A 25,615-nucleotide genomic window follows, 5' to 3' on the forward strand; every position below is an offset into this window, starting at 1 on the left:
AACTCAACCATTATCTGGAGTTCAGTTAGAGAAACATTCTCTGAAGATGGTAACTCCTCAACCATTATCTGGAGTTCAGTTAGAGAAACATTCTCTGAAGATGGTAACTCCTCAACCATTATCTGGAGTTCAGTTAGAGAAACATTCTCTGAAGATGGTAACTCAACCATTATCTGGAGTTTAGTTACAGAAACATTCTCTGAAGATGGTAACTCCTCAACCATTCTCTGGAGTTCAGTTAGATAAACATTCTATGAAGATGGTAACTTAACCATTATCTGCAGTTAGGGTCAGCTGTAGTTTTTGAAATAAACATTGTGGTCCACGCAATTGTTTTTGCAAAGGTGAAAAAAAATGTCACGTAAACTATTGAATTGAACTCATGTCACATTTGACATAATGGAAGGCAACCCTTTAGGCTTTAGATGTCATATTGTTCATGGTTTTTCATCCATTTGTAAGAATTACTGAACAAAGATCTGTTTGGGAGCCAAAAGACCCGGCTCAACGAAAAGACTTGGAATGTCCATCACTGTTAGCTAGTACCTCTCCTAAAGTAGTCCCCAGGAAGGCAACGGCGTGCTCCGTTTCCACAGCGACGGCCACCGCGGTCATCAGGCCCTTCTTGATGAAAATGGGGTCGGTTGCCAGGGCGAACTCTGCCCTGCTGGCCAGCGGGGAGGGCAGGAACTCAGCACCACACTTTTGATTGGTCACCATGCCCTTCTGAAGAGGGAAGGAATCAATGTCAGATACATTATCTCACTAGTAGGTAGAAGTGATGATAATGTAGCAGTTAATACATTATATCTACATCCTCTTGTAAATGTCATTGTAGAAGAGCAACGACCATAACGTCAAGGTAAACTAGAAAACCATCAATTGCTTCAAAACTGACAGCACGTACATTCTCGCTCCTCATACCAGAGGACATACAGTACGACTGCCCTTGACTGGAGGGGCTGGTAAGGATACAAACCTCATTTTCAATTTTACACAGCTCGTCTGACTTGGAGGAGTACGGTGAGTAGACAGCAGACTTGTTGTTTATTTGTCCCTTGGTGCTGTAGCAGGCTCCTATGATCTCCACCAGTCTCTGGTTGATGGCCCTCAGTGGGTACATACACACTGCCGAGCTGGAGCTGTCGTCGTCCGAGCTGAACACCACAAACACAACCTGACAGGAAAACACCAGTCAGTCACTGTTCTTAACTCACTGTTCTTACCTCACTGGTTCTTAACTCACTGGTTCTTAACTCACTGGTTCTTAACTCACTGGTTCTTAACTCACTGTTCCTACCTCACTGTTCCTACCTCACTGTTCCTAACTCACTGTTCCTACCTCACTGTTCCTACATCACTGTTCCTACCTCACTGTTCCTACCTCACTGTTCCTACCTCACTGTTCTCACGGTTCAGACTTGCCTCCTTAAGTAAAGGTGAAATGCCGCTTTATCTGTCCAAACTAATTTGTGGGATTCAATCTTATTCAAACAACTATTTGTCCCCTTAGGGCAATTCTATTAGGGGTTTTATCATTGAATTGGGGTATAGAATTGAACTGGTTAGTGGATTAAGTTTAAATTGTTAGAGGGGGAAAATAAATAGATACCTTATCCTGGGCTCCAACCGGTCCGTACCAGCCAGAGGAGCTCATATTCTTGGCCAGGGCTTCTCCTGGGAGGGTCACGTAGGCTGCCTGAACCTTGTTGTACTTGTTCCCCGCGCTGCAGTTCAGCTGGAGCTCTGTGTACGAGTAGTAGTTGTGGTCGTTCTCACACATCCTGGAGATGAAGGTGAAGTTCTTGGTTCCTGAATCCTGGGCGCCCAGGGTTCTGGAGAACAGGAAGTAGACAAAGCCCTCGTCCTGGAAGACGAGAGATGGAAATAGAGGAGAGAGAAAGAGTGAGATAGAAGAGAATGAGTTCCATGAATCATTCTTCATCTTTCAGTCTCTTTGTAAAGTTGTATTCACAGACAGGCCCTGAGGGGATGTTTCACACTGCTGTGTGTGTAGAAGGATTGTCTCCGTCTCTCTCACCTTGAAGACGTGTCTGAAGTCATGGAGGTAGCGCAGCGTGAAGGGGTTGGACTGGACGGCCGAGGCCTCAATGATGCTTTCGAACAACACCCAGTCACTGTGGACCTGGAGGATACGGGTGCTGATCAGCTTGGTGCTGTCATGGCTGCCGTAGCCCTTAGCCACCTGAAGAGAACAGAGAGGGGCAAATACAAGTTACCATGGTGACCAGGAAGTAAATACAACATAGTTCAGCTTGGTGCACTCGTGGCTGACATAACCTCTACACACCTAGGACGAGACCGAGGGAACAGAACATGGGAAATTCTATTATCTAGTACATTTACAATTTTAAATCCCAATACAACATCAGCATTGCGATTGCAACACCAGGATAGTGGGTTTGATTCCTGGGTCCACCCAATACGTAAAACATTTATACAAGTCGCTTTGAATAAAAGTGTCTGCTAAATGACATTATTATTACTGTGATATATCACGGAGCGGTTCGTCCACCTACCAGGAAGACGGTGAAGTTCCCCTTGTCCTTGTTGAAGTAGTAAGACATGACCCCTACTACCGACACGCTCTCCTCAGCACTGGCCACGTACGACTTCTCTCCTTTCGTATCGCTGAAGTACAGCAGCTGCTCCACATTAGACAGGTTCCTCAGAGAACAGATTCCTCTGTACAGACTCCCACACACTATCAAGGTGTCTTTGGATGGATGGATGAGGAGCAGTTTGTTATGGTTGTCTGTCTCCACTGCTTCCTCACAGGAAGTCACGGGCGGGGTACACTGGCGGTTGTCCAGTTCGGGTCCTGTTCTGGTGTGTGCCTCGGGGTGCAGGGATTGGTCCAGTTGGTAGAGGGCATTGACCGTGCCCACGTACAGCCGGCTGGTGATTGGGTCCTGGACTACGTTGTTGATGAGGGTGTCGGAGGTGAACTCGTCGTAGGCGGAGCCGAGGAGGGAGAGAGACGACGTCGCCAAGATGGCAGCCAGGACCCACCGCCACGCCATCTCTGGAGGAGAGGAAGAGAAAAATTATTCTGTTACTCTTTATGTCTCTTTGTAACTTGGTAAAGAAAGAAAGAGAGCGAGAGGGGGAGAAGAGAGAGATAGAAGAGGAAGGAAGGAAGGAGTGAGAGGGGGATAAGAGAGAGATAGAAGAAGAGGAAGGAAGGAGTGAGAGGGGGAGAAGAGAGAGATAGAAGAAGAGGAAGGAAGGAGTGAGAGGGGGAGAAGAGAGAGATAGAAGAAGAGGAAGGAAGAAGTGAGAGGGGGAGAAGAGAGAGATAGAAGAAGAGGAAGGAAGGAGTGAGAGGGGGAGAAGAGAGAGATAGAAGAAGAGGAAGGAAGGAGTGAGAGGGGGAGAAGAGAGAGATAGAAGAAGAGGAAGGAAGGAGTGAGGGGGAGAAGAGAGAGATAGAAGAAGAGGAAGGAAGGAGTGAGAGGGGGAGAAGAGAGAGATAGAAGAAGAGGAAGGAAGGAGTGAGAGGGGGAGAAGAGAGAGATAGAAGAAGAGGAAGGAAGGAGTGAGAGGGGGAGAAGAGAGAGATAGAAGAAGAGGAAGGAAGGAGTGAGAGGGGGAGAAGAGAGAGATAGAAGAAGAGGAAGGAAGGAGTGAGAGGGGGAGAAGAGAGAGATAGAAGAAGAGGAAGGAAGGAGTGAGAGGGGGAGAAGAGAGAGATAGAAGAAGAGGAAGGAAGGAGTGAGAGGGGGAGAAGAGAGAGATAGAAGAGGAAGGAAGAAGTGAGAGGGGGAGAAGAGAGAGAGAGAGATAGAAGAGGAAGGAAGGAAGGAGTGAGAGGGGGATAAGAGAGAGATAGAAGAAGAGGAAGGAAGGAGTGAGAGGGGGAGAAGAGAGAGATAGAAGAAGAGGAAGGAAGGAGTGAGAGGGGGAGAAGAGAGAGATAGAAGAAGAGGAAGGAAGGAGTGAGAGGGGGAGAAGAGAGAGATAGAAGAAGAGGAAGGAAGGAGTGAGAGGGGGAGAAGAGAGAGATAGAAGAAGAGGAAGGAAGGAGTGAGGGGGAGAAGAGAGAGATAGAAGAAGAGGAAGGAAGGAGTGAGAGGGGGAGAAGAGAGAGATAGAAGAAGAGGAAGGAAGGAGTGAGAGGGGGAGAAGAGAGAGATAGAAGAAGAGGAAGGAAGGAGTGAGAGGGGGAGAAGAGAGAGATAGAAGAAGAGGAAGGAAGGAGTGAGAGGGGGAGAAGAGAGAGATAGAAGAAGAGGAAGGAAGGAGTGAGAGGGGGAGAAGAGAGAGATAGAAGAAGAGGAAGGAAGGAGTGAGAGGGGGAGAAGAGAGAGATAGAAGAAGAGGAAGGAAGGAGTGAGAGGGGGAGAAGAGAGAGATAGAAGAAGAGGAAGGAAGGAGTGAGAGGGGGAGAAGAGAGAGATAGAAGAAGAGGAAGGAAGGAGTGAGAGGGGGAGAAGAGAGAGATAGAAGAAGAGGAAGGAAGGAGTGAGAGGGGGAGAAGAGAGAGATAGAAGAAGAGGAAGGAAGGAGTGAGAGGGGGAGAAGAGAGAGATAGAAGAAGAGGAAGGAAGGAGTGAGAGGGGGAGAAGAGAGAGATAGAAGAAGAGGAAGGAAGGAGTGAGAGGGGGAGAAGAGAGAGATAGAAGAAGAGGAAGGAAGGAGTGAGAGGGGGAGAAGAGAGAGATAGAAGAAGAGGAAGGAAGAAGTGAGAGGGGGAGAAGAGAGAGATAGAAGAAGAGGAAGGAAGGAGTGAGAGGGGGAGAAGAGAGAGATAGAAGAAGAGGAAGGAAGGAGTGAGAGGGGGAGAAGAGAGAGATAGAAGAAGAGGAAGGAAGGAGTGAGAGGGGGAGAAGAGAGAGATAGAAGAAGAGGAAGGAAGGAGTGAGAGGGGGAGAAGAGAGAGATAGAAGAAGAGGAAGGAAGGAGTGAGAGGGGGAGAAGAGAGAGATAGAAGAAGAGGAAGGAAGGAGTGAGAGGGGGAGAAGAGAGAGATAGAAGAAGAGGAAGGAAGGAGTGAGAGGGGGAGAAGAGAGAGATAGAAGAAGAGGAAGGAAGGAGTGAGAGGGGGAGAAGAGAGAGATAGAAGAAGAGGAAGGAAGGAGTGAGAGGGGGAGAAGAGAGAGATAGAAGAAGAGGAAGGAAGGAGTGAGAGGGGGAGAAGAGAGAGATAGAAGAAGAGGAAGGAAGGAGTGAGAGGGGGAGAAGAGAGAGATAGAAGAAGAGGAAGGAAGGAGTGAGAGGGGGAGAAGAGAGAGATAGAAGAAGAGGAAGGAAGGAGTGAGAGGGGGAGAAGAGAGAGATAGAAGAAGAGGAAGGAAGGAGTGAGAGGGGGAGAAGAGAGAGATAGAAGAAGAGGAAGGAAGGAGTGAGAGGGGGAGAAGAGAGAGATAGAAGAAGAGGAAGGAAGGAGTGAGAGGGGGAGAAGAGAGAGATAGAAGAAGAGGAAGGAAGGAGTGAGAGGGGGAGAAGAGAGAGATAGAAGAAGAGGAAGGAAGAAGTGAGAGGGGGAGAAGAGAGAGATAGAAGAAGAGGAAGGAAGAAGTGAGAGGGGGAGAAGAGAGAGATAGAAGAAGAGGAAGGAAGGAGTGAGAGGGGGAGAAGAGAGAGATAGAAGAAGAGGAAGGAAGGAGTGAGAGGGGGAGAAGAGAGAGATAGAAGAAGAGGAAGGAAGGAGTGAGAGGGGGAGAAGAGAGAGATAGAAGAAGAGGAAGGAAGGAGTGAGAGGGGGAGAAGAGAGAGATAGAAGAAGAGGAAGGAAGGAGTGAGAGGGGGAGAAGAGAGAGATAGAAGAAGAGGAAGGAAGGAGTGAGAGGGGGAGAAGAGAGAGATAGAAGAAGAGGAAGGAAGGAGTGAGAGGGGGAGAAGAGAGAGATAGAAGAAGAGGAAGGAAGGAGTGAGAGGGGGAGAAGAGAGAGATAGAAGAAGAGGAAGGAAGGAGTGAGAGGGGGAGAAGAGAGAGATAGAAGAAGAGGAAGGAAGGAGTGAGAGGGGGAGAAGAGAGAGATAGAAGAAGAGGAAGGAAGGAGTGAGAGGGGGAGAAGAGAGAGATAGAAGAAGAGGAAGGAAGGAGTGAGAGGGGGAGAAGAGAGAGATAGAAGAAGAGGAAGGAAGGAGTGAGAGGGGGAGAAGAGAGAGATAGAAGAAGAGGAAGGAAGGAGTGAGAGGGGGAGAAGAGAGAGATAGAAATATACAGATAAGGGGAAAATATATAATTAGTTCCTAATCTTAATCATTCCATTCTATTAGTCTTTCTGTGGCTTTGTAACTTAGTCATCACAGACAGGCCTGAGGGGACGTTTCAACAGCTAATAAGACATGAAATAAACATGAAGACATTAAGGTTAACAACGTTTAATAACATCCTCAGAATTATTTTTTATATTTTTTAGCACTAAGTTATTCAGTTCTACTTCAGCGTTCCTACCTTCCATTCTTTCATTATTATTCATCCTCATCCTTCCCACTAAATATAAAGGAGGGAAAATCAATTCACCCGCTCCCCAAACTCCCCTCAGATGTTGAGATGTGGATCAGTGAATTTGACACGGCCGATAAAACAAGTTGTTTTTTTTTCAAAAGAAAGAAGCGTTTGCAGCATTCGCTTTGCAGGCAAACTCCTCTTCTCTCCTCCCCTCATCCTTTCATCCCTGCCTACAGGTTTTCGGTAGTCAAACTCTCCTCGAATCAAAGGGATTCGAGGAGAGGTTGAGAAGAGTGGCACAGTGCCAAGGTAACAAAGGTGTCCTGTTGCATTACGGGTACGCCCTCAGCATGGGGGCAGAGAAGCTCCTCTTTGCAAAAACTCACAACGATTCACAAACTTTTTTCCAAAACTTTTGGGTGGGTTGTTGTGAGACCCAACCAAATACTTTGTCTGTGACCCAAAGGGAACACTTTCCGACACATTCCTTCTGACCCAGAGAACAAAGCAACATCCTCAGTAGAAACCTGGTAAATGAAGTGTTAAAAATCAGACCACAACACCATGATCTCTGGGAGGGGTGCGTCACTTGAGTGGGTTGAGTCACTGATGCGATCTTCCTGTCTGGGTTGGCGCCCCCCCCCTTGGGTTGTGCCGTGGCGGAGATCTTTGTGGGCTATACTCGGCCTTGTCTCAGGATGGTAAGTTGGTGGTTGAAGATATCCCTCTAGTGGTGTGGGGGCTGTGCTTTGGCAAAGTGGGTGGGGTTATATCCTTCCTGTTTGGCCCTGTCCGGGGGTGTCCTCAGATGGGGCCACAGTGTCTCCTGACCCCTCCTGTCTCAGCCTCCAGTATTTATACTGCAGTAGTTTATGTGTCGGGGGGCTAGGGTCAGTTTGTTATATCTGGACTACTTCTCCTGTCCTATTCGGTGTCCTGTGTGAATTTAAGTGTGCTCTCTCTAATTCTCTTTTTCTCTCTCTCTCTCTTGGAGGACCTGAGCCCTAGGACCATGCCTCAGGACTACCTGACATGACGACTCCTTGCTGTCCCCAGTCCACCTGGCCGTGCTGCTGCTCCAGTTTCAACTGTTCTGCCTTATTATTATTGGACCATGCTGGTCATTTATGAACATTTGAACATCTTGGCCATGTTCTGTTATAATCTCCACCCGGCACAGCCAGAAGAGGACTGGCCACCCCACATAGCCTGGTTCCTCTCTAGGTTTCTTCCTAGGTTTTGGCCTTTCTAGAGAGTTTTTCCTAGCCACCGTGCTTCTACACCTGCATTGCTTGCTGTTTGGGGTTTTAGGCTGGGTTTCTGTACAGCACTTTGAGATATCAGCTGATGTACGAAGGGCTATATAAATACATTTGATTTGATTTGTAGCTTCTCTATGAGCACTTTGACCTTTACCTGGTTCATAAACCAGAAAAAAAAGATCTGGGACCAGGCTAAGACATACCTGGGATCAGGCTAAGACAGCTCTGGGACCAGGCTAAGACAGATCTGGGACCAGGCTAAGACATACCTGGGACCAGGCTAAGACATACCTGGGACCAGGCTAAGACAGCTCTGGGATCAGGCTAAGACAGCTCTGGGACCAGGCTAAGACAGATCTGGAACCAGGCTAAGACATACCTGGGACCAGGCTAAGACATATGTGTACCATGTGTATGTGACCATTAACATCTGCTAACCCTGTGTATGTGGCCATTAACATCTGCTCACCATGTGTATGTGACCATTAACATCTGTTCACCCTGTGTATGTGACCATTAACATCTGCTCACCCTGTGTATGTGACCATTAACATCTGCTCACCCTGTGTATGTGACCATTAACATCTGCTCACCCTGTGTATGTGACCATTAACATCTGCTCACCCTGTGTATGTGACCATTAACATCTGCTCACCATGTGTATGTGACCATTAACATCTGCTCACCATGTGTATGTGACCATTAACATCTGCTCACCATGTGTATGTGACCATTAACATCTGCTCACCATGTGTATGTGACCATTAACATCTGCTCACCATGTGTATGTGGCCATTAACATCTGCTCACCATGTGTATGTGACCATTAACATCTGCTCACCATGTGTATGTGACCATTAACATCTGCTCACCATGTGTATGTGACCATTAACATCTGCTCACCATGTGTATGTGACCATTAACATCTGCTCACCATGTGTATGTGACCATTAACATCTGCTCACCATGTGTATGTGACCATTAACATCTGCTCACCATGTGTATGTGACCATTAACATCTGCTAACCATGTGTATGTGACCATTAACATCTGCTCACCATGTGTATGTGACCAATAACATTTGATTTGATGGCTCCTCCCCAGGCACTGATGCAAACCAGCCATGAAGACATTTACAATATACCAACACTGCCTGCCTTAAGTTCTCTCTCAGGGGATTAGGTAGAAGGCACAACTGATGTTCTGCCAGTACCAGCCCAACAGGAACAGCTCAACAGAGAAACACAATGTTCTGTTCTACTCCTCTGTTCCACTGTCTTCTGTCCTGTTCCACTGTCCTGTTCTCCTCTCTTCTGTGTGTTCTTGCCCAAGGCAACCCAGATATGACTTCAGTCCGTTCCTGAAATACCTCTGTGGGAACAACGTGATAATATCTCAGTGAGTTCTGGGGCTTGTTAGGACACTTAAGCCCATGAGGAGAACTGACTTAAGGTCAGTTGGTATTTTTCCTCCTAACAGAAGTTAAGGAAGCTAAGCTGATTTTGGACCTGTGACAAAGGGCAACTTCTACGTGGATCAAACAGACACACAGCATAACAGCTCTGACTCAGTCTTGAAGGCTTTAGAAGAGAACAAACAGTCCTAAAAGCTCTATACATGGTGTTAGAGCTCAGACCACCACAATGATGATGGTCTACAGTAATAATCAGTGCATAACAATGTTTCATGAGGACAGAACAGAGGGACAGAGTGAGAATCAACACAAACTGGGACTCAGGCTCTGCCCTCCAGTCTACTCACAAAAGCCCAAGTGAAGTAAGCTCTCTGAGAAACCATTATGAGGGACATAGTCGAGCTAGACACCACAGTGGCAGCTCTCACTGGGTCTTTGTTATGATGAAATAGTAGAGCTAGACACCACAGTGGCAGCTCTCACTGGGTCTTTGTTATGATGAAATAGTAGAGCTAGACACCACAGTGGCAGCTCTTACTGGGTCTTTGTTATGATGAAATAGTAGAGCTAGACACCACAGTGGCAGCTCTCACTGGGTCTTTGTTATGATGAAATAGTAGAGCTAGACACCACAGTGGCAGCTCTTACTGGGTCTTTGTTATGATGAAATAGTAGAGCTAGACACCACAGTGGCAGCTCTTACTGGGTCTTTGTTATGATGAAATAGTAGAGCTAGACACCACAGTTGCAGCTCTCACTGGGTTTTTGTGATTGTTGGAGTCCAGTTCCAGATTAGAGATGGGTAACTTTCCCATGAACTCCCTGTACCCCCCCCCCCCCCCCCCCCCCCCTGCATTCCCTCCCCGCCCCCCACATGTCATCAGCGCTATGGGGAGAGGTCTCCTAAGATGCCTGCACAGCATTGCACTGTGTGTGTCACCTGATGGGGCTGCATTAGTTGTTATTGTCAGCACTCAGAGTGTTGTGAGGCGCTGCGTGACGACTGTTACTCATCAGGGTGTGTGTTCCTTCATCAGCACAAGGCTGAACATTTGATTCCTCTTTCACAACTCTGGACAAAACCTTCTCTCTCGGCTGCTTAGCCCACACAACGCCAAAAGAACACACACAGCAGAAATATTTTAGTCATAATATAAAAGTCATATAAACCATGTGATGTGGTTTCTCATATCGCAATGTGACCGTCTGACTGACTGGGGGTTGGGGAGATTGGGGTTTTGGGTTTCAGAGATTCGGCCTATTGGTTTCTGTGTGTGTGTCTTTAACATACAGTGTGTGTGTGTGTGTGTGTGTAAAAACATGAGCTGGCGCACACCCAGGAAAATGTGTTTGTGTGGAGGTGCTGACTAAAAGGCAAATAAACGATGAACTATCAAAGTAAAGAAAGTTGCAGACTCCATGTATGAACTCCCAGCAGTTTACTGGTATTTACCAACGTTTCAGCATCGCCGTGCCTCTCAAGGTAATGTCACCAACACTTGAACCAGGTTAAGTAGACGAACAGTGTGTTTGGTGCAACCAATGACAATAGTGAGGGGTGAGACTGTATATAAAAATACATTTAAAAAGGTATATGGCACATGAAATATATTATGCTATTGTTATCATATAGAAACATAATGGAATATTTTACATCGAATTAGCATCAACAAACATTATTGTTTAACTCAATTTCACATAATTGTTACGTATTTAATTTCAGATTTGTTACATGTAAATATTTTGGTTCAACCTTAATGTATAATGAGCATCATCAACAGGAGGAACATAGTAGGTGTTCGCTAATAAGCTGTAAAAAGAATATCGATTTATAAGATTTGTTCCTAAGAACGGCCTGAGATCAAAGTCAATATTCAGACCAGTAAGGGTCAATGTTTAAAGACAGGATATCCAGTAACCCTCTCTTTGTGGTAGTAAGATCTCCATGTTACCTCCTCTCCTTGGTAGAGCAACGTGCTCAATGCCTGTGTATTTGAGGGAGGAGATTGAATGTTTAGCTTCAACAAAGTAAGCTGCTACTGGATAGTCAATGTTCTTACACCCGATTGAGCTGCGGGGTCCAGCTATGCGTTTTTTTAATTGTCTTTTCGTTTGTCCTACGTAGGCTTTTCCACATGAACAGGTAATGAGACTGATTACTCCCGGGGTCTTGCATGAGATGATCCCCTAACAGGGATCTTTCAACCTGTATGTGGGTGTCTGAAGAAAGACGTTTTATAGTGCTATTGCACTGTGCTCATGAGCTACGTTTGTCATTCCCATTTGGGTTAGGTGTCAAGAGTGTCTGAGTGGGCTCAGGGGGCATGTCAGATCTCACCAAACTGTCTCCAAGAGTGTCTGAGTGGGCTCAGGGGGCATGTCAGATCTCACCAAACTGTCTCCAAGAGTGTCTGAGTGGGCTCAGGGGGCAGGTCAGATCTCACCAAACTATCTCCAAGAGTGTCTGAGTGGGCTCAGGGGGCAGGTCAGATCTCACCAAACTATCTCCAAGAGTGTCTGAGTGGGCTCAGGGGGCATGTCAGATCTCACCAAACTATCTCCAAGAGTGTCTGAGTGGGCTCAGGGGGCATGTCAGATCTCACCAAACTATCTCCAAGAGTGTCTGAGTGGGCTCAGGGGGCAGGTCAGATCTCACCAAACTATCTCCAAGAGTGTCTGAGTGGGCTCAGGGGGCAGGTCAGATCTCACCAAACTATCTCCAAGAGTGTCTGAGTGGGCTCAGGGGGCAGGTCAGATCTCACCAAACTATCTCCAAGAGTGTCTGAGTGGGCTCAGGGGGCAGGTCAGATCTCACCAAACTATCCCCAATATTGCGACCACACTTATAGAACACCAGTGGGGGTTCCTTGAAGAGGTGTGTGATTTTTGTTGTCTGATTGCATAATATGCCAGTGCTTTATCAGGATTGCTTTCATTTTCACATTTTAATTTAGCTCCCGCGGACTTCCTTCCCAGAACACAAAGACATCTATGTATCTCTTCCATAGGACTATTTTATAAAGTAAGGGGTGTGTCTCGGTTTTATAAAGGAGTGCTTCTTCAAATTGTCCCACATACAGGTTTGCATAGTTGGGGGAAAAGGGGGAGCCCATGGCTACACCCCAAATTTGAAGGAAAAGGTCTGACTCAAAGACAAAGTAGTTATGGGATAATACCAGTTCAGTAAGTTGTAAGATGCAGTCATTAGATGGAGCAAGGGGAGTCTCTCTGCTGTAGGACATGCTGCAGCGCCTGCAAGCCTCCAGTGTGTGGGATGTTAGTGTACAAGCTCTCCACATCAAAAGTGGCCAGCAGAGTGCCCTCTGGTATCCTTCCTAAGCCCTCTATCAATGAGGTCATGTGACTAGTGTCTGACATAAGATGGGAGATTCTCAACCATCGGTCTAATGTGGTAATCCACAAATGTAGAAATGTTGGATGTCACAGAGTCGATTGCTGCTACAACGGGTCTACCCGGGGGAGGAGACACTGGGTCTACCCGGGGGAGGAGACACTGGGAGACACTAGGTCTACCCGGGGGAGGAGACACTGGGTCTACCCGGGGGAGGAGACACTGGGTCTACCCGGGGGAGGAGACACTGGGTCTACCCGGGGGAGGAGACACTGGGTCTACCCATGGGAGGAGACACTGGGTCCACCCGGGGGAGGAGACACTGGGTCCACCCGGGGGAGGAGACACTGGGTCCACCCGGGGGAGGAGACACTGGGTCTACCCGGGGGAGGAGACACTGGGTCTACCCGGGGGAGGAGACACTGGGTCTACCCGGGGGAGGAGACACTTGTTTGTGTAATTTAGCGACTGTATAGAAAGTTGGTAACTTAGGAAATTTCACACATAGAAATTCAGCTTCTTTTTTGGTGATTTGTCCTGATTCCAAACAGCTTTCCACTGTGGATGAGATATTATTCTGGAATTCAAGGGTTGGGTCACAATTCAGTTTACGATAGAAGCCACCTTTAGATAGTTGTCAGCGACATTCATTCACAGTCACATTTGTTTTGTATACAAATTCCTCCTCCATCACATTCTGTTCATGATAATGGAAGGATCTGACTAAGTCCTTAAGAGCCACACTCAGGTTATCATAGGATTTGTGTTTCTGTTTGTCTTTCAGTAGGTCACCTACATCATTTTCAACAATCCTACAGAAGGTTTCTATGGACACATTGCGTTTGGGGGAGGTACGAATGAACTTTTTGCTCCAAATGTGGTTCTCTCAGATTTGTCAGGTACCTCAGCTGGGTTGATGGCTCCATCTCCTCCTTGAGTCACGGTAGGACAGGTAAGTCTATTGATTAGCGTGGTAGACCTGTGTATACATCTCACTGAGGATGACATTTCAACTAGAGTCATGGAAGTTTCACTTACCTAAGAACTCACGCAATCTCAAGAGATCTGTGTCGTCAACATACTGTGTGTGTGTGTGTGTGTGTGTGTGTGTGTGTGTCAGTGTTACTCTATGATTGACTACTGTGTAAAGCTATACTATATCCTCTCTGGGCTGAGGTAATTAGCCCCATTGCCCTGCTGTTAACCTCCAATGTCCTGTAATGTGTGAGAGACAGCTGCTTCCAATCAACACACACACAAAGGTTAAAGTGATTACTCTTCCTGTAAAGAAACCAGTTTGGTCCGGTTCCCCCCCACCTTATACGGTCGGTCGTTCCACCTCAAAAAACTAAATTAAGAGGATATCGACACACACCATCTCAGAATGTTCTGTTGTTACAAACAGATATGATTACCATTCCTGAAACATTTTGTTGAAATATAATTTGATCTCCAAATTGGTAATTTTAATTTCTAGGATTCATAAAATCAGCAAAAAAATAAAATAAAAGTCCTCTCACTGTCAACTGCGTTTATTTTCACCAAACTTAACATGTGTAAATATTTGTATGAACATAAGATTCAACAACAGACATAAACTGAACAAGTTCCACAGACATGTGACTAACAGAAATTGAATAATGTGTCCCTGAACAAAAGGGGGGGGGGGACAAAATCAAAAGTAACAGTCAGTATCTGGTGTGGCCACCAGCTGCATTAAGTACTGCAGTGCATCTCCTCATGGACTGCACCAGATTTGCCAGTTCTTGCTGTGAGATGTTTATCCCACTCTTCCACCAAGGCACCTGCAAGTTCCCGGACACTTCTGGGGGGAAATGGCCCTAGCCCTGACCCTCCGATCCAACAGGTCCCAGACACTTCTGGGGGGAATGGCCCTAGCCCTGACCCTCCGATCCAACAGGTCCCAGACACTTCTGGGGGGAATGGCCCTAGCCCTGACCCTCCGATCCAACAGGTCCCAGACACTTCTGGGGGGAAATGGCCCTAGCCCTGACCCTCCGATCCAACAGGTCCCAGACATTTCTGGGGGGAAATGGCCCTAGCCCTGACCCTCCGATCCAACAGGTCCCAGACATTTCTGGGGAGAAATGGCCCTAGCCCTGACCCTCCGATCCAACAGGTCCCAGACGTGCTCAATGGGATTGAGATCCGGGCTCTTTGCTGGCCATGGCAGAACACTGACATTCCTGACTTGCAGGAAATCACGCACAGAACGAGCAGTATGGCTGGTGGCATTGTCATGCTGGAGGGTCATGTCAGGATGAGCCTGCAGGAAGGGTACCACATGAGGGAGGAGGATGTCTTCCCTGTAACGCACAACGTTGAGATTGCCTGCAATGACAACAAGCTCAGTCCAATGATGCTGTGACACTGCCCCAGACCATGACGGACCCTTCACCTCCAAATCGATCCCGCTCCAGAGTACAGGCCTCGGTTTAACGCTCATTCAGTCGACGATAAACGTTAATCCGACCATCACCCCTCAGTGAAGAGCACTTTTTGCCAGTCCTGTCTGGTCCAGCGACGGTGGGTTTGTGCCCATAGGCGACGTTGTTGCCAGTGATGTCTGGTGAGGACCTGCCTTACAACAGGCCTAAAAGCCCTCAGTTCAGCCTCTCAGCCTATTGCGGACAGTCTGAGCACTGATTGAGGGATTGTGCATTCCTGGTGTAACTCAGGCAAACATCTCATCTGTTTCTAACAAAGGATTTCAGAACAATCTGACATGGTGGGGGTCATGGCTTGTTGAAATGACATGGAACAACCTGTCTGTCATCACAAACCATTCCCAGATCCATTCCCAATGGAGCCAGACCAGGACTCCCAGTCAGGGTTGTGAAGGAGAAGTTAGCCGAGCAGGGAATGTTCTGGGGTCTGTTCTCAGTATCCCCTTTGATCTCAATCCATATGGAGCCTACGCCAGGATAATCACATTCTATACAGAGTGGAGGGTGTGTTTTATAGTAGAGGATGTGTTTTATAGTAGTGGATGTGTTTTATAGTAGAGGATGTGTTTTATAGTAGAGGATGTGTTTTATAGTAGAGGATGTGTTTAATAGTGGAGGATGTGCACCCATTGTCAGTGGCTGTGAAGAATAGAGGGTTTCAGCACCTCATGAAATAGCTCAAGCGACGTTATGAATTTCGTCCGCTCACACACAGCAAATAGGTAGTACCCGCTCTATAGAAGCAAGTGTCATGATGTTGGCCTCTTTGGGTATAGCAAGCCCCATCCCCCTCTCCCTGCCTCCCCCTTTCCTCCTTCAACTAGGTTGCTGTGGTCAGAGAGACGTCGTAAATCCCTGAGGATCTCCTCATGGACACACAGTATAGAGAGAGTAAATCCTTCTACCTCACAGAACTTTCATGTTCCGGAGAAGGTATAAAAGATCGGTGAAGAATCCTGTTTATATAATAGCCTCAGATATGAGGTTTACATCTAATTGTTGTATAAGATGAATGAGTGAGGATGATACTGTTTGTATAATTGTGTAATATGATTTTGGACTGTTTAATGAAGAAAAATACAATTCCCTTTTGATTTGAACTAAATCAGAGGACCGCCCCTGAGCCCAGTTAGGGTCAGGCCTCCTGGGACAGCCCTTTTCTCTGTCATTCCGAATAAAACCCAACTTTGAGAAATGATCATCATGTTTTTCTCCATTGGGGGAGGCCAAAGGTTGTGGACCATTGCTGAATCTTTTAACCATCCCACGTGGTTAAACTCTTAGACTATCGATACCGACAGAATAAGAACAAGTCTTTGATATTAATTACTAGTCTGCAGCTAGGAATTTGGTATCATTGAACGCGAAGAACGACAACCGCCGAAACATCCACTCTATAACGAAACAAATGAATGTCACTCTGAACTCTCCACTATAACCAAGACAGAGAGAGAGAGGACAATTCTACAAAAGAAAAGATCAAGACGACACACTGAGCGTAAATATATATATTGATTGCAATTGTTCCCGAATGAGTGAACGTTCATGTGTAAAGGATTAGCATTTCAATTGTTCTAATTATCACTCTGTAGTGACTTCTTAGTCGACCCCCACTTCTCCTTTTGTCTAACAAGCCGCCATGCCAGTTTAGCCCACTAGGGCACATCCTCCTATCATTACATTACCTTGTTTGTTTGTTTGTTTGTCTGTTTATGCATTTCTGTGAATTACTTAGTTTGTAATAAATAAATGATTTAAGACAACTGATGTATGGATGACTCATAGTGAAGACTGGGTTTGTGCAGATAACCAACAATTTACGATGTTTGGAATGAGACTAACGTGAGGTAAAGTAAATCATTCATTAATCAGAAGACTAATTGATCAGATAAAATATCTGAAAAGTTATTTTAGGAAATTATAACTTTGTAATCTGAATATTTTTCCTTGATGCCGCGACTTCCTAGTTAATTACATTTACATGATTAATCAGTTGATTGCGTAATACTAATTACAGATGAAAACTATGTCTTCAGTTTAATGATAGTAAAGACATGACACAAGCTAAGGCCAAAGTTGTCTTTCATTTGTGTTGCGTTTACTCCAGACAGATGGACCTCCAGGGTCACAGAGAGCTACTTAACAGTGACAGCTCATCACATGACCCCCCAGAGTGGGAGAGGACAAGTACCGTGCTACAGACACGACCCCTTTATGTCACACAAGTCAGCATCTTCTTGTCTTGGGAAGAAAACAGCACACAGACCTAAACAATGTCTGAGCCAAGTTTACATATCGATTTCACACACATACTGCACGTCAGTGTGGTTGATGAGTAATGGTGAGTTCTGATGTAAGAGAATCCAAAGTGTTGTTGTTCCTGGTGGTGATGTCACCAGGCCTTACAGGACTAAAGATCACATCTGTAATCAGGAAGACCAACACTTAAATCAACCAGAAATAACTACAGTAACTGTAGGCATTTCACTTCCACTGTACCGAAACAAACTCCAGAACAACAATACATACCAAACTGTGGGTTTGGTGAACAGTTACACCCCTAGCGCGCGTGCACGCACGCACGCACGCACGCACGCGCACACACACACACACTGATTAAAAGGCTGCGTTACGCAAATGTAATTTTCTCTGGTGTATGGCCTTCTCTCGCTTCACGCAAGGATGATTAATAACTGCACTGTGGAGCAACCCCCCATTTTATTAACCTGGCCCAGATAGACCCCTACGAGTGTGTGTGTGTGTGTGTGTGTGTGTGTGTGTGTGTGTGTGTGTGTGTGTGTGTGTTCCCACTCCGCTCCACCCTGAGAGATGTAATATGTCTGCCAGCCAGAGTAATTATGACTGGATTCCAATGGGGAAACACTGAACCAACAGTTTCACTGCCTCCTATTCAAAATGTGCAGATTAAACCTTAATCTATTCATTGTGCAGAGTTCATAATTCTGTTCCAGTGGCTAGGACAAGAAGAGAGCGAGGTAGACAGAGAGCGAGGATGTGTTTAAACGTGTCTGTGTGTTTAGGCACGGTTGTGGTTCTCATGGCCTGTTAGCAAACTAACAGGCCATGAGAGACAGAGAGGTAGACAGAGAGGTAGACAGAGAGGTAGACAGAGAGCGAGAGAGGTAGACAGAGAGCGAGAGAGGTAGACAGAGAGCGAGAGAGGTAGACAGAGAGCGAGAGAGGTAGACAGAGAGCGAGAGAGGTAGACAGAGAGCGAGAGAGGTAGACAGAGAGCGAGAGAGGTAGACAGAGAGCGAGAGAGGTAGACAGAGAGCGAGAGAGGTAGACAGAGAGCGAGAGAGGTAGACAGAGAGCGAGAGAGGTAGACAGAGAGCGAGAGAGGTAGACAGAGAGCGAGAGAGGTAGACAGAGAGCGAGAGCAGAAGTGCTGGTATGGAGGCAGAGAGGTCAGAGGCTGGGAGGTCAAACACACACACTGAACTAATCCTACAGTTTGCTAACAGGCCATGAGAACCACAACCGTGCCTAAACACACAGACACGTTTAAACACATCCTAGGAATAAGAGTGTGACCTTGTTTCTTTCTGAGAAAGGCATGTGTTAGCATGGATATGAATACGGATTATTCATAATGAATATTTGATGTATGTGAGAATCGTCCAAGAAACTGACAGTGTGTGTGTGTGTGTGTGTGTTAGTCCTAATGCGAGAGGAGAGAAAGTGAGTGAAAGAATGAGTGGACAGAGAGAGAAGAGAGGAAAGAGAGAAGGCAAACAGAAATCAAGAGTGTGCACACAGAACGAGGTTCCAGGGAGAGAGGTTACATACAGAGAACGAGAGAGAAATAGAGAGAGGTTACACACAGAGAACGAGACAGAAATAGGAGACAGGTTACACACAGAGAACGAGACAGAAATAGGAGAGAGGTTACACACAGAGATGAGAGAGAAATAGGAGAGAGGTTACACACAGAGACGAGAGAGAAATGGGAGAGAGGTTACACACAGAGACAGACAGAAATAGGAGAGAGGTAACACACAGAACGAGAGAAATAGGAGAGGTTACACACAGAGACAGACAGAAATAGGAGAGAGGTTACACACAGAGACAGACAGAAATAGGAGAGAGGTAACACACAGAACGAGAGAAATAGGAGAGAGGTTACACACAGAGAACGAGAGAGAAATAGGAGAGAGGTTACACACAGAGAACGAGAGAGAAATAGGAGAGAGGTTACAAACAGCGAACGAGAGAGAAATAGGAGAGAGGTTACACACAGAGAACGAGAGAGAAATAGGAGAGAGGTTACAAACAGCGAACGAGAGAGAAATAGGAGAGAGGTTACACACAGAGAACGAGAGAGAAATAGGAGAGAGGTTACATACAGCGAACGAGAGAGAAATAGGAGAGAGGTTACACACAGAGAACGAGAGAGAAATAGGAGAGAGGTTACACACAGAGAACGAGAGAGAAATAGAGAGAGGTTACACACAGAGAATGAGAGAAATAGGAGAGAGGTTACACACAGAGACGAGAGAGAAATGGGAGAGAGGTTACACACAGAGACAGACAGAAATAGGAGAGAGGTTACACACAGAATGAGAGAAATAGGAGAGAGGTTACACACAGAGACAGACAGAAATGGGAGAGAGGTTACACACAGAGACGAGAGAGAAATGGGAGAGAGGTTACACACAGAGACAGACAGAAATAGGAGAGAGGTTACACACAGAGACGAGAGAGAAATAGGAGAGAGGTTACACACAGAGACAGACAGAAATAGGAGAGAGGTTACACACAGAGAATGAGAGAGAAATAGGAGAGAGGTTACACACAGAGAATGAGAGAGAAATAGGAGAGAGGTTACATACAGAGAACGAGACAGAAATAGGAGAGAGGTTACACACAGAGAACGAGACAGAAATAGGAGAGAGGTTACACAGAGAACGAGACAGAAATGGGAGAGAGGTTACACACAGAGAGAGCAAAGTTCTGCACAGCACCACGTTAACAAGGCTGTCTTTGTTTCTCCATTTGAGGGATTGTTCCTCTGCTGCCCCAGGTAGCCCAGCACAGGGAGAAAGAGAACTCTCATTCCTCTGGACATTCTAGGATTTACTGCAACTATCCTTATTAGGGGATTCAACAGAGAAGTAAAGACTAGCTGAACAGACGCAGAGCATGATACCATACCTCTGGAACACAACTGGAGACTAGAACAGACAGGGCTGAAGAGACTGGAGAACAGAGAAAAAAGGTGATTGAAGGCATCATGGGGGTAAAGAAAAAACAAGGAGGAGAGGAAAGAGGAGAGGTGACAGAAGAGGAGGGGAGAGGGGGCGGAGAGAAGATGAGAGGTGAGGGGACGGAGAGAAGAGGTGAGGGGACGGAGAGAAAAGGAGAGGTGAGGGGACGGAGAGAAGAGGTGAGGGGACGGAGAGAAAAGGAGAGGTGAGGGGACGGAGAGAAAAGGAGAGGTGAGGGGACGGAGAGAAGAGGTGAGGGGACGGAGAGAAAAGGAGAGGTGAGGAGACAGAAGAGGAGGGGAGAGGTGAGGAGACAGAAGAGGAGGGGAGAGGGGGCGGAGAGAAGAGGAGAGGTGAGGGGAATGAGAGAAAAGGAGAGGTGAGGGGACGGAGAGAAGAGGTGAGGGGACGGAGAGAAAAGGAGAGGTGAGGGGACGGAGAGAAGAGGTGAGGGGACGGAGAGAAAAGGAGAGGTGAGGGGACGGAGAGAAAAGGAGAGGTGAGGGGACGGAGAGAAGAGGTGAGGGGACGGAGAGAAAAGGAGAGGTGAGGAGACAGAAGAGGAGGGGAGAGGTGAGGAGACAGAAGAGGAGGGGAGAGGGGGCGGAGAGAAGAGGAGAGGTGAGGGGAATGAGAGAAGAGGTGAGGTGAGGGGACGGAGAGAAGAGGTGAGGTGAGGGGACAGAGAGAAGAGGTGAGGTGAGGGGACGGAGAGAAAAGGAGAGGTGAGGGGACGGAGAGAAAAGGAGAGGTGAGGGGACGGAGAGAAGAGGAGAGGTGAGGGGACGGAGAGAAGAGGAGAGGTGAGGAGACAGAAGAGGAGGGGAGAGGTGAGGAGACAGAAGAGGAGGGGAGAGGGGGCGGAGAGAAGAGGAGAGGTGAGGAGAGGTGAGGGGAATGAGAGAAGAGGTGAGGTGAGGGGAATGAGAGAAGAGGTTAGGTGAGGGGACGGAGAGAAGAGGTGAGGTGAGGGGACGGAGAGAAGAGGAGAGGTGAGGGGACGGAGAGAAGAGGAGAGGTGAGGGGACGGAGAGAAGAGGAGAGGTGAGTGGAATGAGAGAAGAGGAGAGGGGGCGGAGAGAAGAGGAGAGGTGAGGGGACGGAGAGAGGAGGAGAGGTGAGGGGACGGAGAGAAGAGGAGAGGTGAGGGGAATGAGAGAAGAGGAGAGGTGAGGGGATGGAGAGAAGAGGTGAGGTGAGGGGACGGAGAGAAGAGGAGAGGTGAGGGGACGTAGAGAGGAGGAGAGGTGAGGGGAATGAGAGAGGAGGAGATGTGAGGGGAATGAGAGAGGAGGAGAGGTGAGGGGACGGAGAGAAGAGGAGAGGTGAGGGGACGTAGAGAGGAGGAGAGGTGAGGGGAATGAGAGAGGAGGAGAGGTGAGGGGAATGAGAGAAGAGGAGAGGGGAATGAGAGAAGAGGAGAGGGGACGGAGAGAAGAGGAGAGGTGAGGGGAATGAGAGAAGAGGAGAGGTGAGGGGAATGAGAGAAGAGGAGAGGTGAGGGGACGGAGAGAGGAGGAGAGGTGAGGGGAATGAGAGAAGAGGAGAGGTGAGGGGAATGAGAGAAGAGGAGAGGGGAGGGGAATGAAATAAGAGGAGAGGTGAGGGGAATGAGAGAAGAGGAGGTGAGGGGAATGAGAGAAGAGGAGAGGTGAGGGGACAGAGAGAGGAGGAGAGGTGAGGGGAATGAGAGAAGAGGAGAGGTGAGGGGAATGAGAGAAGAGGAGAGGTGAGGGGAATGAGAGAAGAGGAGAGGTGAGGGGAATGAGAGAAGAGGAGAGGTGAGGGGACGGAGAGAAGAGGAGAGGTGAGGAGGGGTGAGGGGACGGAGAGAGGAGGAGAGGTGAGGGGAATGAGAGAAGAGGAGACGTGAGGGGAATGAGAGAAGAGGAGACGTGAGGGGAATGAGAGAAGAGGAGAGGTGAGGGGACGGAGAGAAGAGGAGAGGTGAGGAGGGGTGAGGGGACGGAGAGAGGAGGAGAGGTGAGGGGAATGAGAGAAGAGGAGACGTGAGGGGAATGAGAGAAGAGGAGATGGGTTTAATGAAAGAAAAGCAGGTTCCTACTGAAAGTGTCTGCTACCCTGAGAAAGACAAAAAGCAGTCTCTGCCTCAGGCTGTGTTAGATCAAGACACAGATAACACATCTGATACTTTGTCTAATTGATCTCACTTCAAAATCCCCCAGAATCAACCCAGACACCATTATTTAAATCATTAGCAGTTGGCTGTAATTATCTGTATCCCTTTACCAGAGGGCTAATACACACCTTATTAAGCACAGCTCAAACCAGGCCGGGCCGAGAGAGAGGGAGGGTGTGTGAGTGTGCACGTGTGAGTGAGTGAGTCAGTGAATTGGGGCATGAGTAGGGTTGCAAAGGGTCGGAAACTTTCCATGGGAAGTTAAGCCCTGGAATTTGGGGAATTTTGCTTAAATTCATAAAAAAATGATGGTTTAGAACCGTGAACCTTCTTCTGTGGGATACACAAGGCAATTCTAGGTCTTACGGCATATTTTGGTTGAACTGTCCCCAATTCAATGGAATTGAAACCCTCTGCATGCACAGTGCATTCTTCCATCACATGCACAGTGCATTCTTCCATCACATGTGCAGTGCACTCTTCCATCACATGTGCAGCTGATTCTCAAGATCTTGCACGCTAATGAGATGCTTTTTAGCCCACACTACTACACTGTCTGAGCCAAGGACTAAATGCTTTCTGGTAAGTTTTGATTAGAATACTGGGTGGGGTGAATATATTTTATGACATCATTTTTTGTTAACTAGTAAATAGTAGCCTACAGCAAAGTGTGTTTAAATCATTTCTAACTTGTTAACAATTTCTGCTAGTTAGTATTTGCTACCATGTGGGTTTTAGCTTGCTTGAGCCTGCTAACCGAGTGTTAATTCACCTGTTTCCATACATGTTTCATTTTAAAACATTTATCTTACAAAAGGAGTTGTTTAATCTAATATTAACTATTTATCTGTACATAGAATTGAATTAGATTTTTTACTCCTTTTTTTCTAATCTTTACAGGAAAATGCAATGGGCACTATCTGATGTGTAGCTACTGTAGAAGGAAAAGCTGTGCACATTTCCAAATACTGTGCCAATTCATATGTGAAGAATGCAACAAAGATGCAGAATCATCTGGCCAAGTGCATAAAGTTCCCTCAGTGCTAGCCCATCAGGCGCTCCCCAGGTGCTAGCCCATCAGGCGCTACCCAGGTTCTAGCCCATCAGGCGCTAGCCCATCAGGCGCTACCCAGGTGCTAGCCCATCAGGCGCTACCCAGGTGCTAGCCCATCAGGCGCTACCCAGGTGCTAGCCCATCAGGCGCTACCCAGGTGCTAGCCCATCAGGCGCTACCCAGGTGCTAGCCCATCAGGCGCTACCCAGGTGCTAGCCCATCAGGCGCTACCCAGGTGCTAGCCCATCAGGCCCTACCCAGGTGCTAGCCCATCAGGCCCTACCCAGGTGCTAGCCCATCAGGCGCTACCCAGGTGCTAGCCCATCAGGCGCTACCCAGGTGCTAGCCCATCAGGCGCTACCCAGGTGCTAGCCCATCAGGCGCTACCCAGGTGCTAGCCCATCAGGCGCTACCCAGGTGCTAGCCCATCAGGCGCTAACCAGGTGCTAGCCCATCAGGCGCTACCCAGGTGCTAGCCCATCAGGCGCTAAACAGGTGCTAGCCCATCAGGCGCTAACCAGGTGCTAGCCCATCAGGCGCTACCCAGGTGCTAGCCCATCAGACGCTAACCAGTATTGATAGAGTATCAGAGGGCTCCCATCCTGTAGTCTATAGTTGGGCTGGAATGACACCAGTATCACTGTACTCCTTAGTATCGTAGCTATGAAACAAAACAGATGTAACTTCTTTAGAACAGCCCTAATGTTGGAAACAAACATCATGATGTTGTCATCCAGAGACACATGTAATTTCCAAGCCACAGCACACAATATGTTACATACAGCAGGATTTTAAAGAACCAAAGACTTGTCTGTTTTGTCTTTTCATTTTTGCCATGGAACAAATATTGCAATACTTGTATCATCACAGCGGGAAATGCTTATCATCACAGCCCTGGTGTACAGCAGGAAATGCTTATCATCACAGCCCTGGTGTACAGCAGGAAATGCTTATCATCACAGTACTAGTCTACAGCAGGAAATGCTTATCATCACAGCCCTGGTGTACAGCAGGAAATGCTTATCATCACAGTACTAGTCTACAGCAGGAAATGCTTATCATCACAGCCCTGGTGTACAGCAGGAAATGCTTATCATCACAGTACTAGTCTACAGCAGGAAATGCTTATCATCACAGCCCTGGTGTACAGCAGGAAATGCTTATCATCACAGCCCTAGTCTACAGCAGGAAATGCTTATCATCACAGCCCTAGTCTACAGCAGGAAATGCTTATCATCACAGCCCTAGTCTACAGCAGGAAATGCTTATCATCACAGCCCTAGTCTACAGCAGGAAATGCTTATCATCACAGCCCTAGTCTACAGCAGGAAATGCTTATCATCACAGCCCTGGTGTACAGCAGGAAATGCTTATCATCACAGCCCTAGTCTACAGCAGGAAATGCTTATCATCACAGCCCTAGTCTACAGCAGGAAATGCTTATCATCACAGCCCTAGTCTACAGCAGGAAATGCTTATCATCACAGCCCTAGTCTACAGCAGGAAATGCTTATCATCACAGCCCTAGTCTACAGCAGGAAATGCTTATCATCACAGCCCTGGTGTACAGCAGGAAATGCTTATCATCACAGCCCTAGTCTACAGCAGGAAATGCTTATCATCACAGCCCTGGTGTACAGCAGGAAATGCTTATCATCACAGCCCTGGTGTACAGCAGGAAATGCTTATCATCACAGCCCTATTCTACAGCAGGAAATGCTTATCATCACAGCCCTATTCTACAGCAGGAAATGCTTAACAAAAATTGGACTGAACCCAAGACTGTGGGTTTCACAATTGAGATCAATGAAGCACTAAAAACCATGTGAAGCTTGGACCTAATGAACACACACACACACACACACACAGTGGTGAGGTGCCTAGTGGCTGGTGCCGACCATGACCCACATTCCCCAGGCTTGTGTCCCTCGTCTAAGGAGAGGAAACCGGGGGGGGGGGGGGGGTTAGTTCATACCTCCACCACACACACACACCACCCTGTCTCTGTTAGCATCATTTTAATGATGATTATAATCATTACAACAACCATAATGATAAACAAAACCCCACTAATATGCTGCTCTCTGTGTTTTTATCCAGGCCTGGGATGTGGTACACACACACACACACACACACACACACACACACACAGAAGCCTGCGCGAGCATGCAGGCAACACACATGTACACACGCAGCCACACACTCTGAAGTCAATGCTGGCTCAGTGAAAAGCTGTGGAATTGGTATTAATCATGTCTACACACCATAACACAAAT

The 25,615-nt window shown here is 47.3% G+C and overlaps 1 protein-coding gene across 1 annotated transcript in view; it reads right to left on the reverse strand.

The window, feature by feature from the left end:
* LOC139379652 (plexin-B2-like) overlaps positions 1-25,615 on the reverse strand; it is a 175,625-nt gene that overhangs the window by 54,800 nt on the left and 95,210 nt on the right. The window contains exons 2-6 of the mRNA XM_071122465.1: positions 2,541-3,046; positions 2,042-2,206; positions 1,613-1,867; positions 980-1,177; positions 547-726 (exon numbers count right to left, since the gene is read on the reverse strand). Coding sequence (XP_070978566.1) covers positions 547-726; positions 980-1,177; positions 1,613-1,867; positions 2,042-2,206; positions 2,541-3,044 — 1,302 coding nt within the window. The 5' untranslated portion in view covers positions 3,045-3,046. The remainder of the gene's footprint in view (positions 1-546; positions 727-979; positions 1,178-1,612; positions 1,868-2,041; positions 2,207-2,540; positions 3,047-25,615) is intronic.

This window comes from Oncorhynchus clarkii, chromosome 21, assembly GCF_045791955.1.
Source record: "Oncorhynchus clarkii lewisi isolate Uvic-CL-2024 chromosome 21, UVic_Ocla_1.0, whole genome shotgun sequence".
Classification (NCBI taxonomy): domain Eukaryota; kingdom Metazoa; phylum Chordata; class Actinopteri; order Salmoniformes; family Salmonidae; genus Oncorhynchus; species Oncorhynchus clarkii.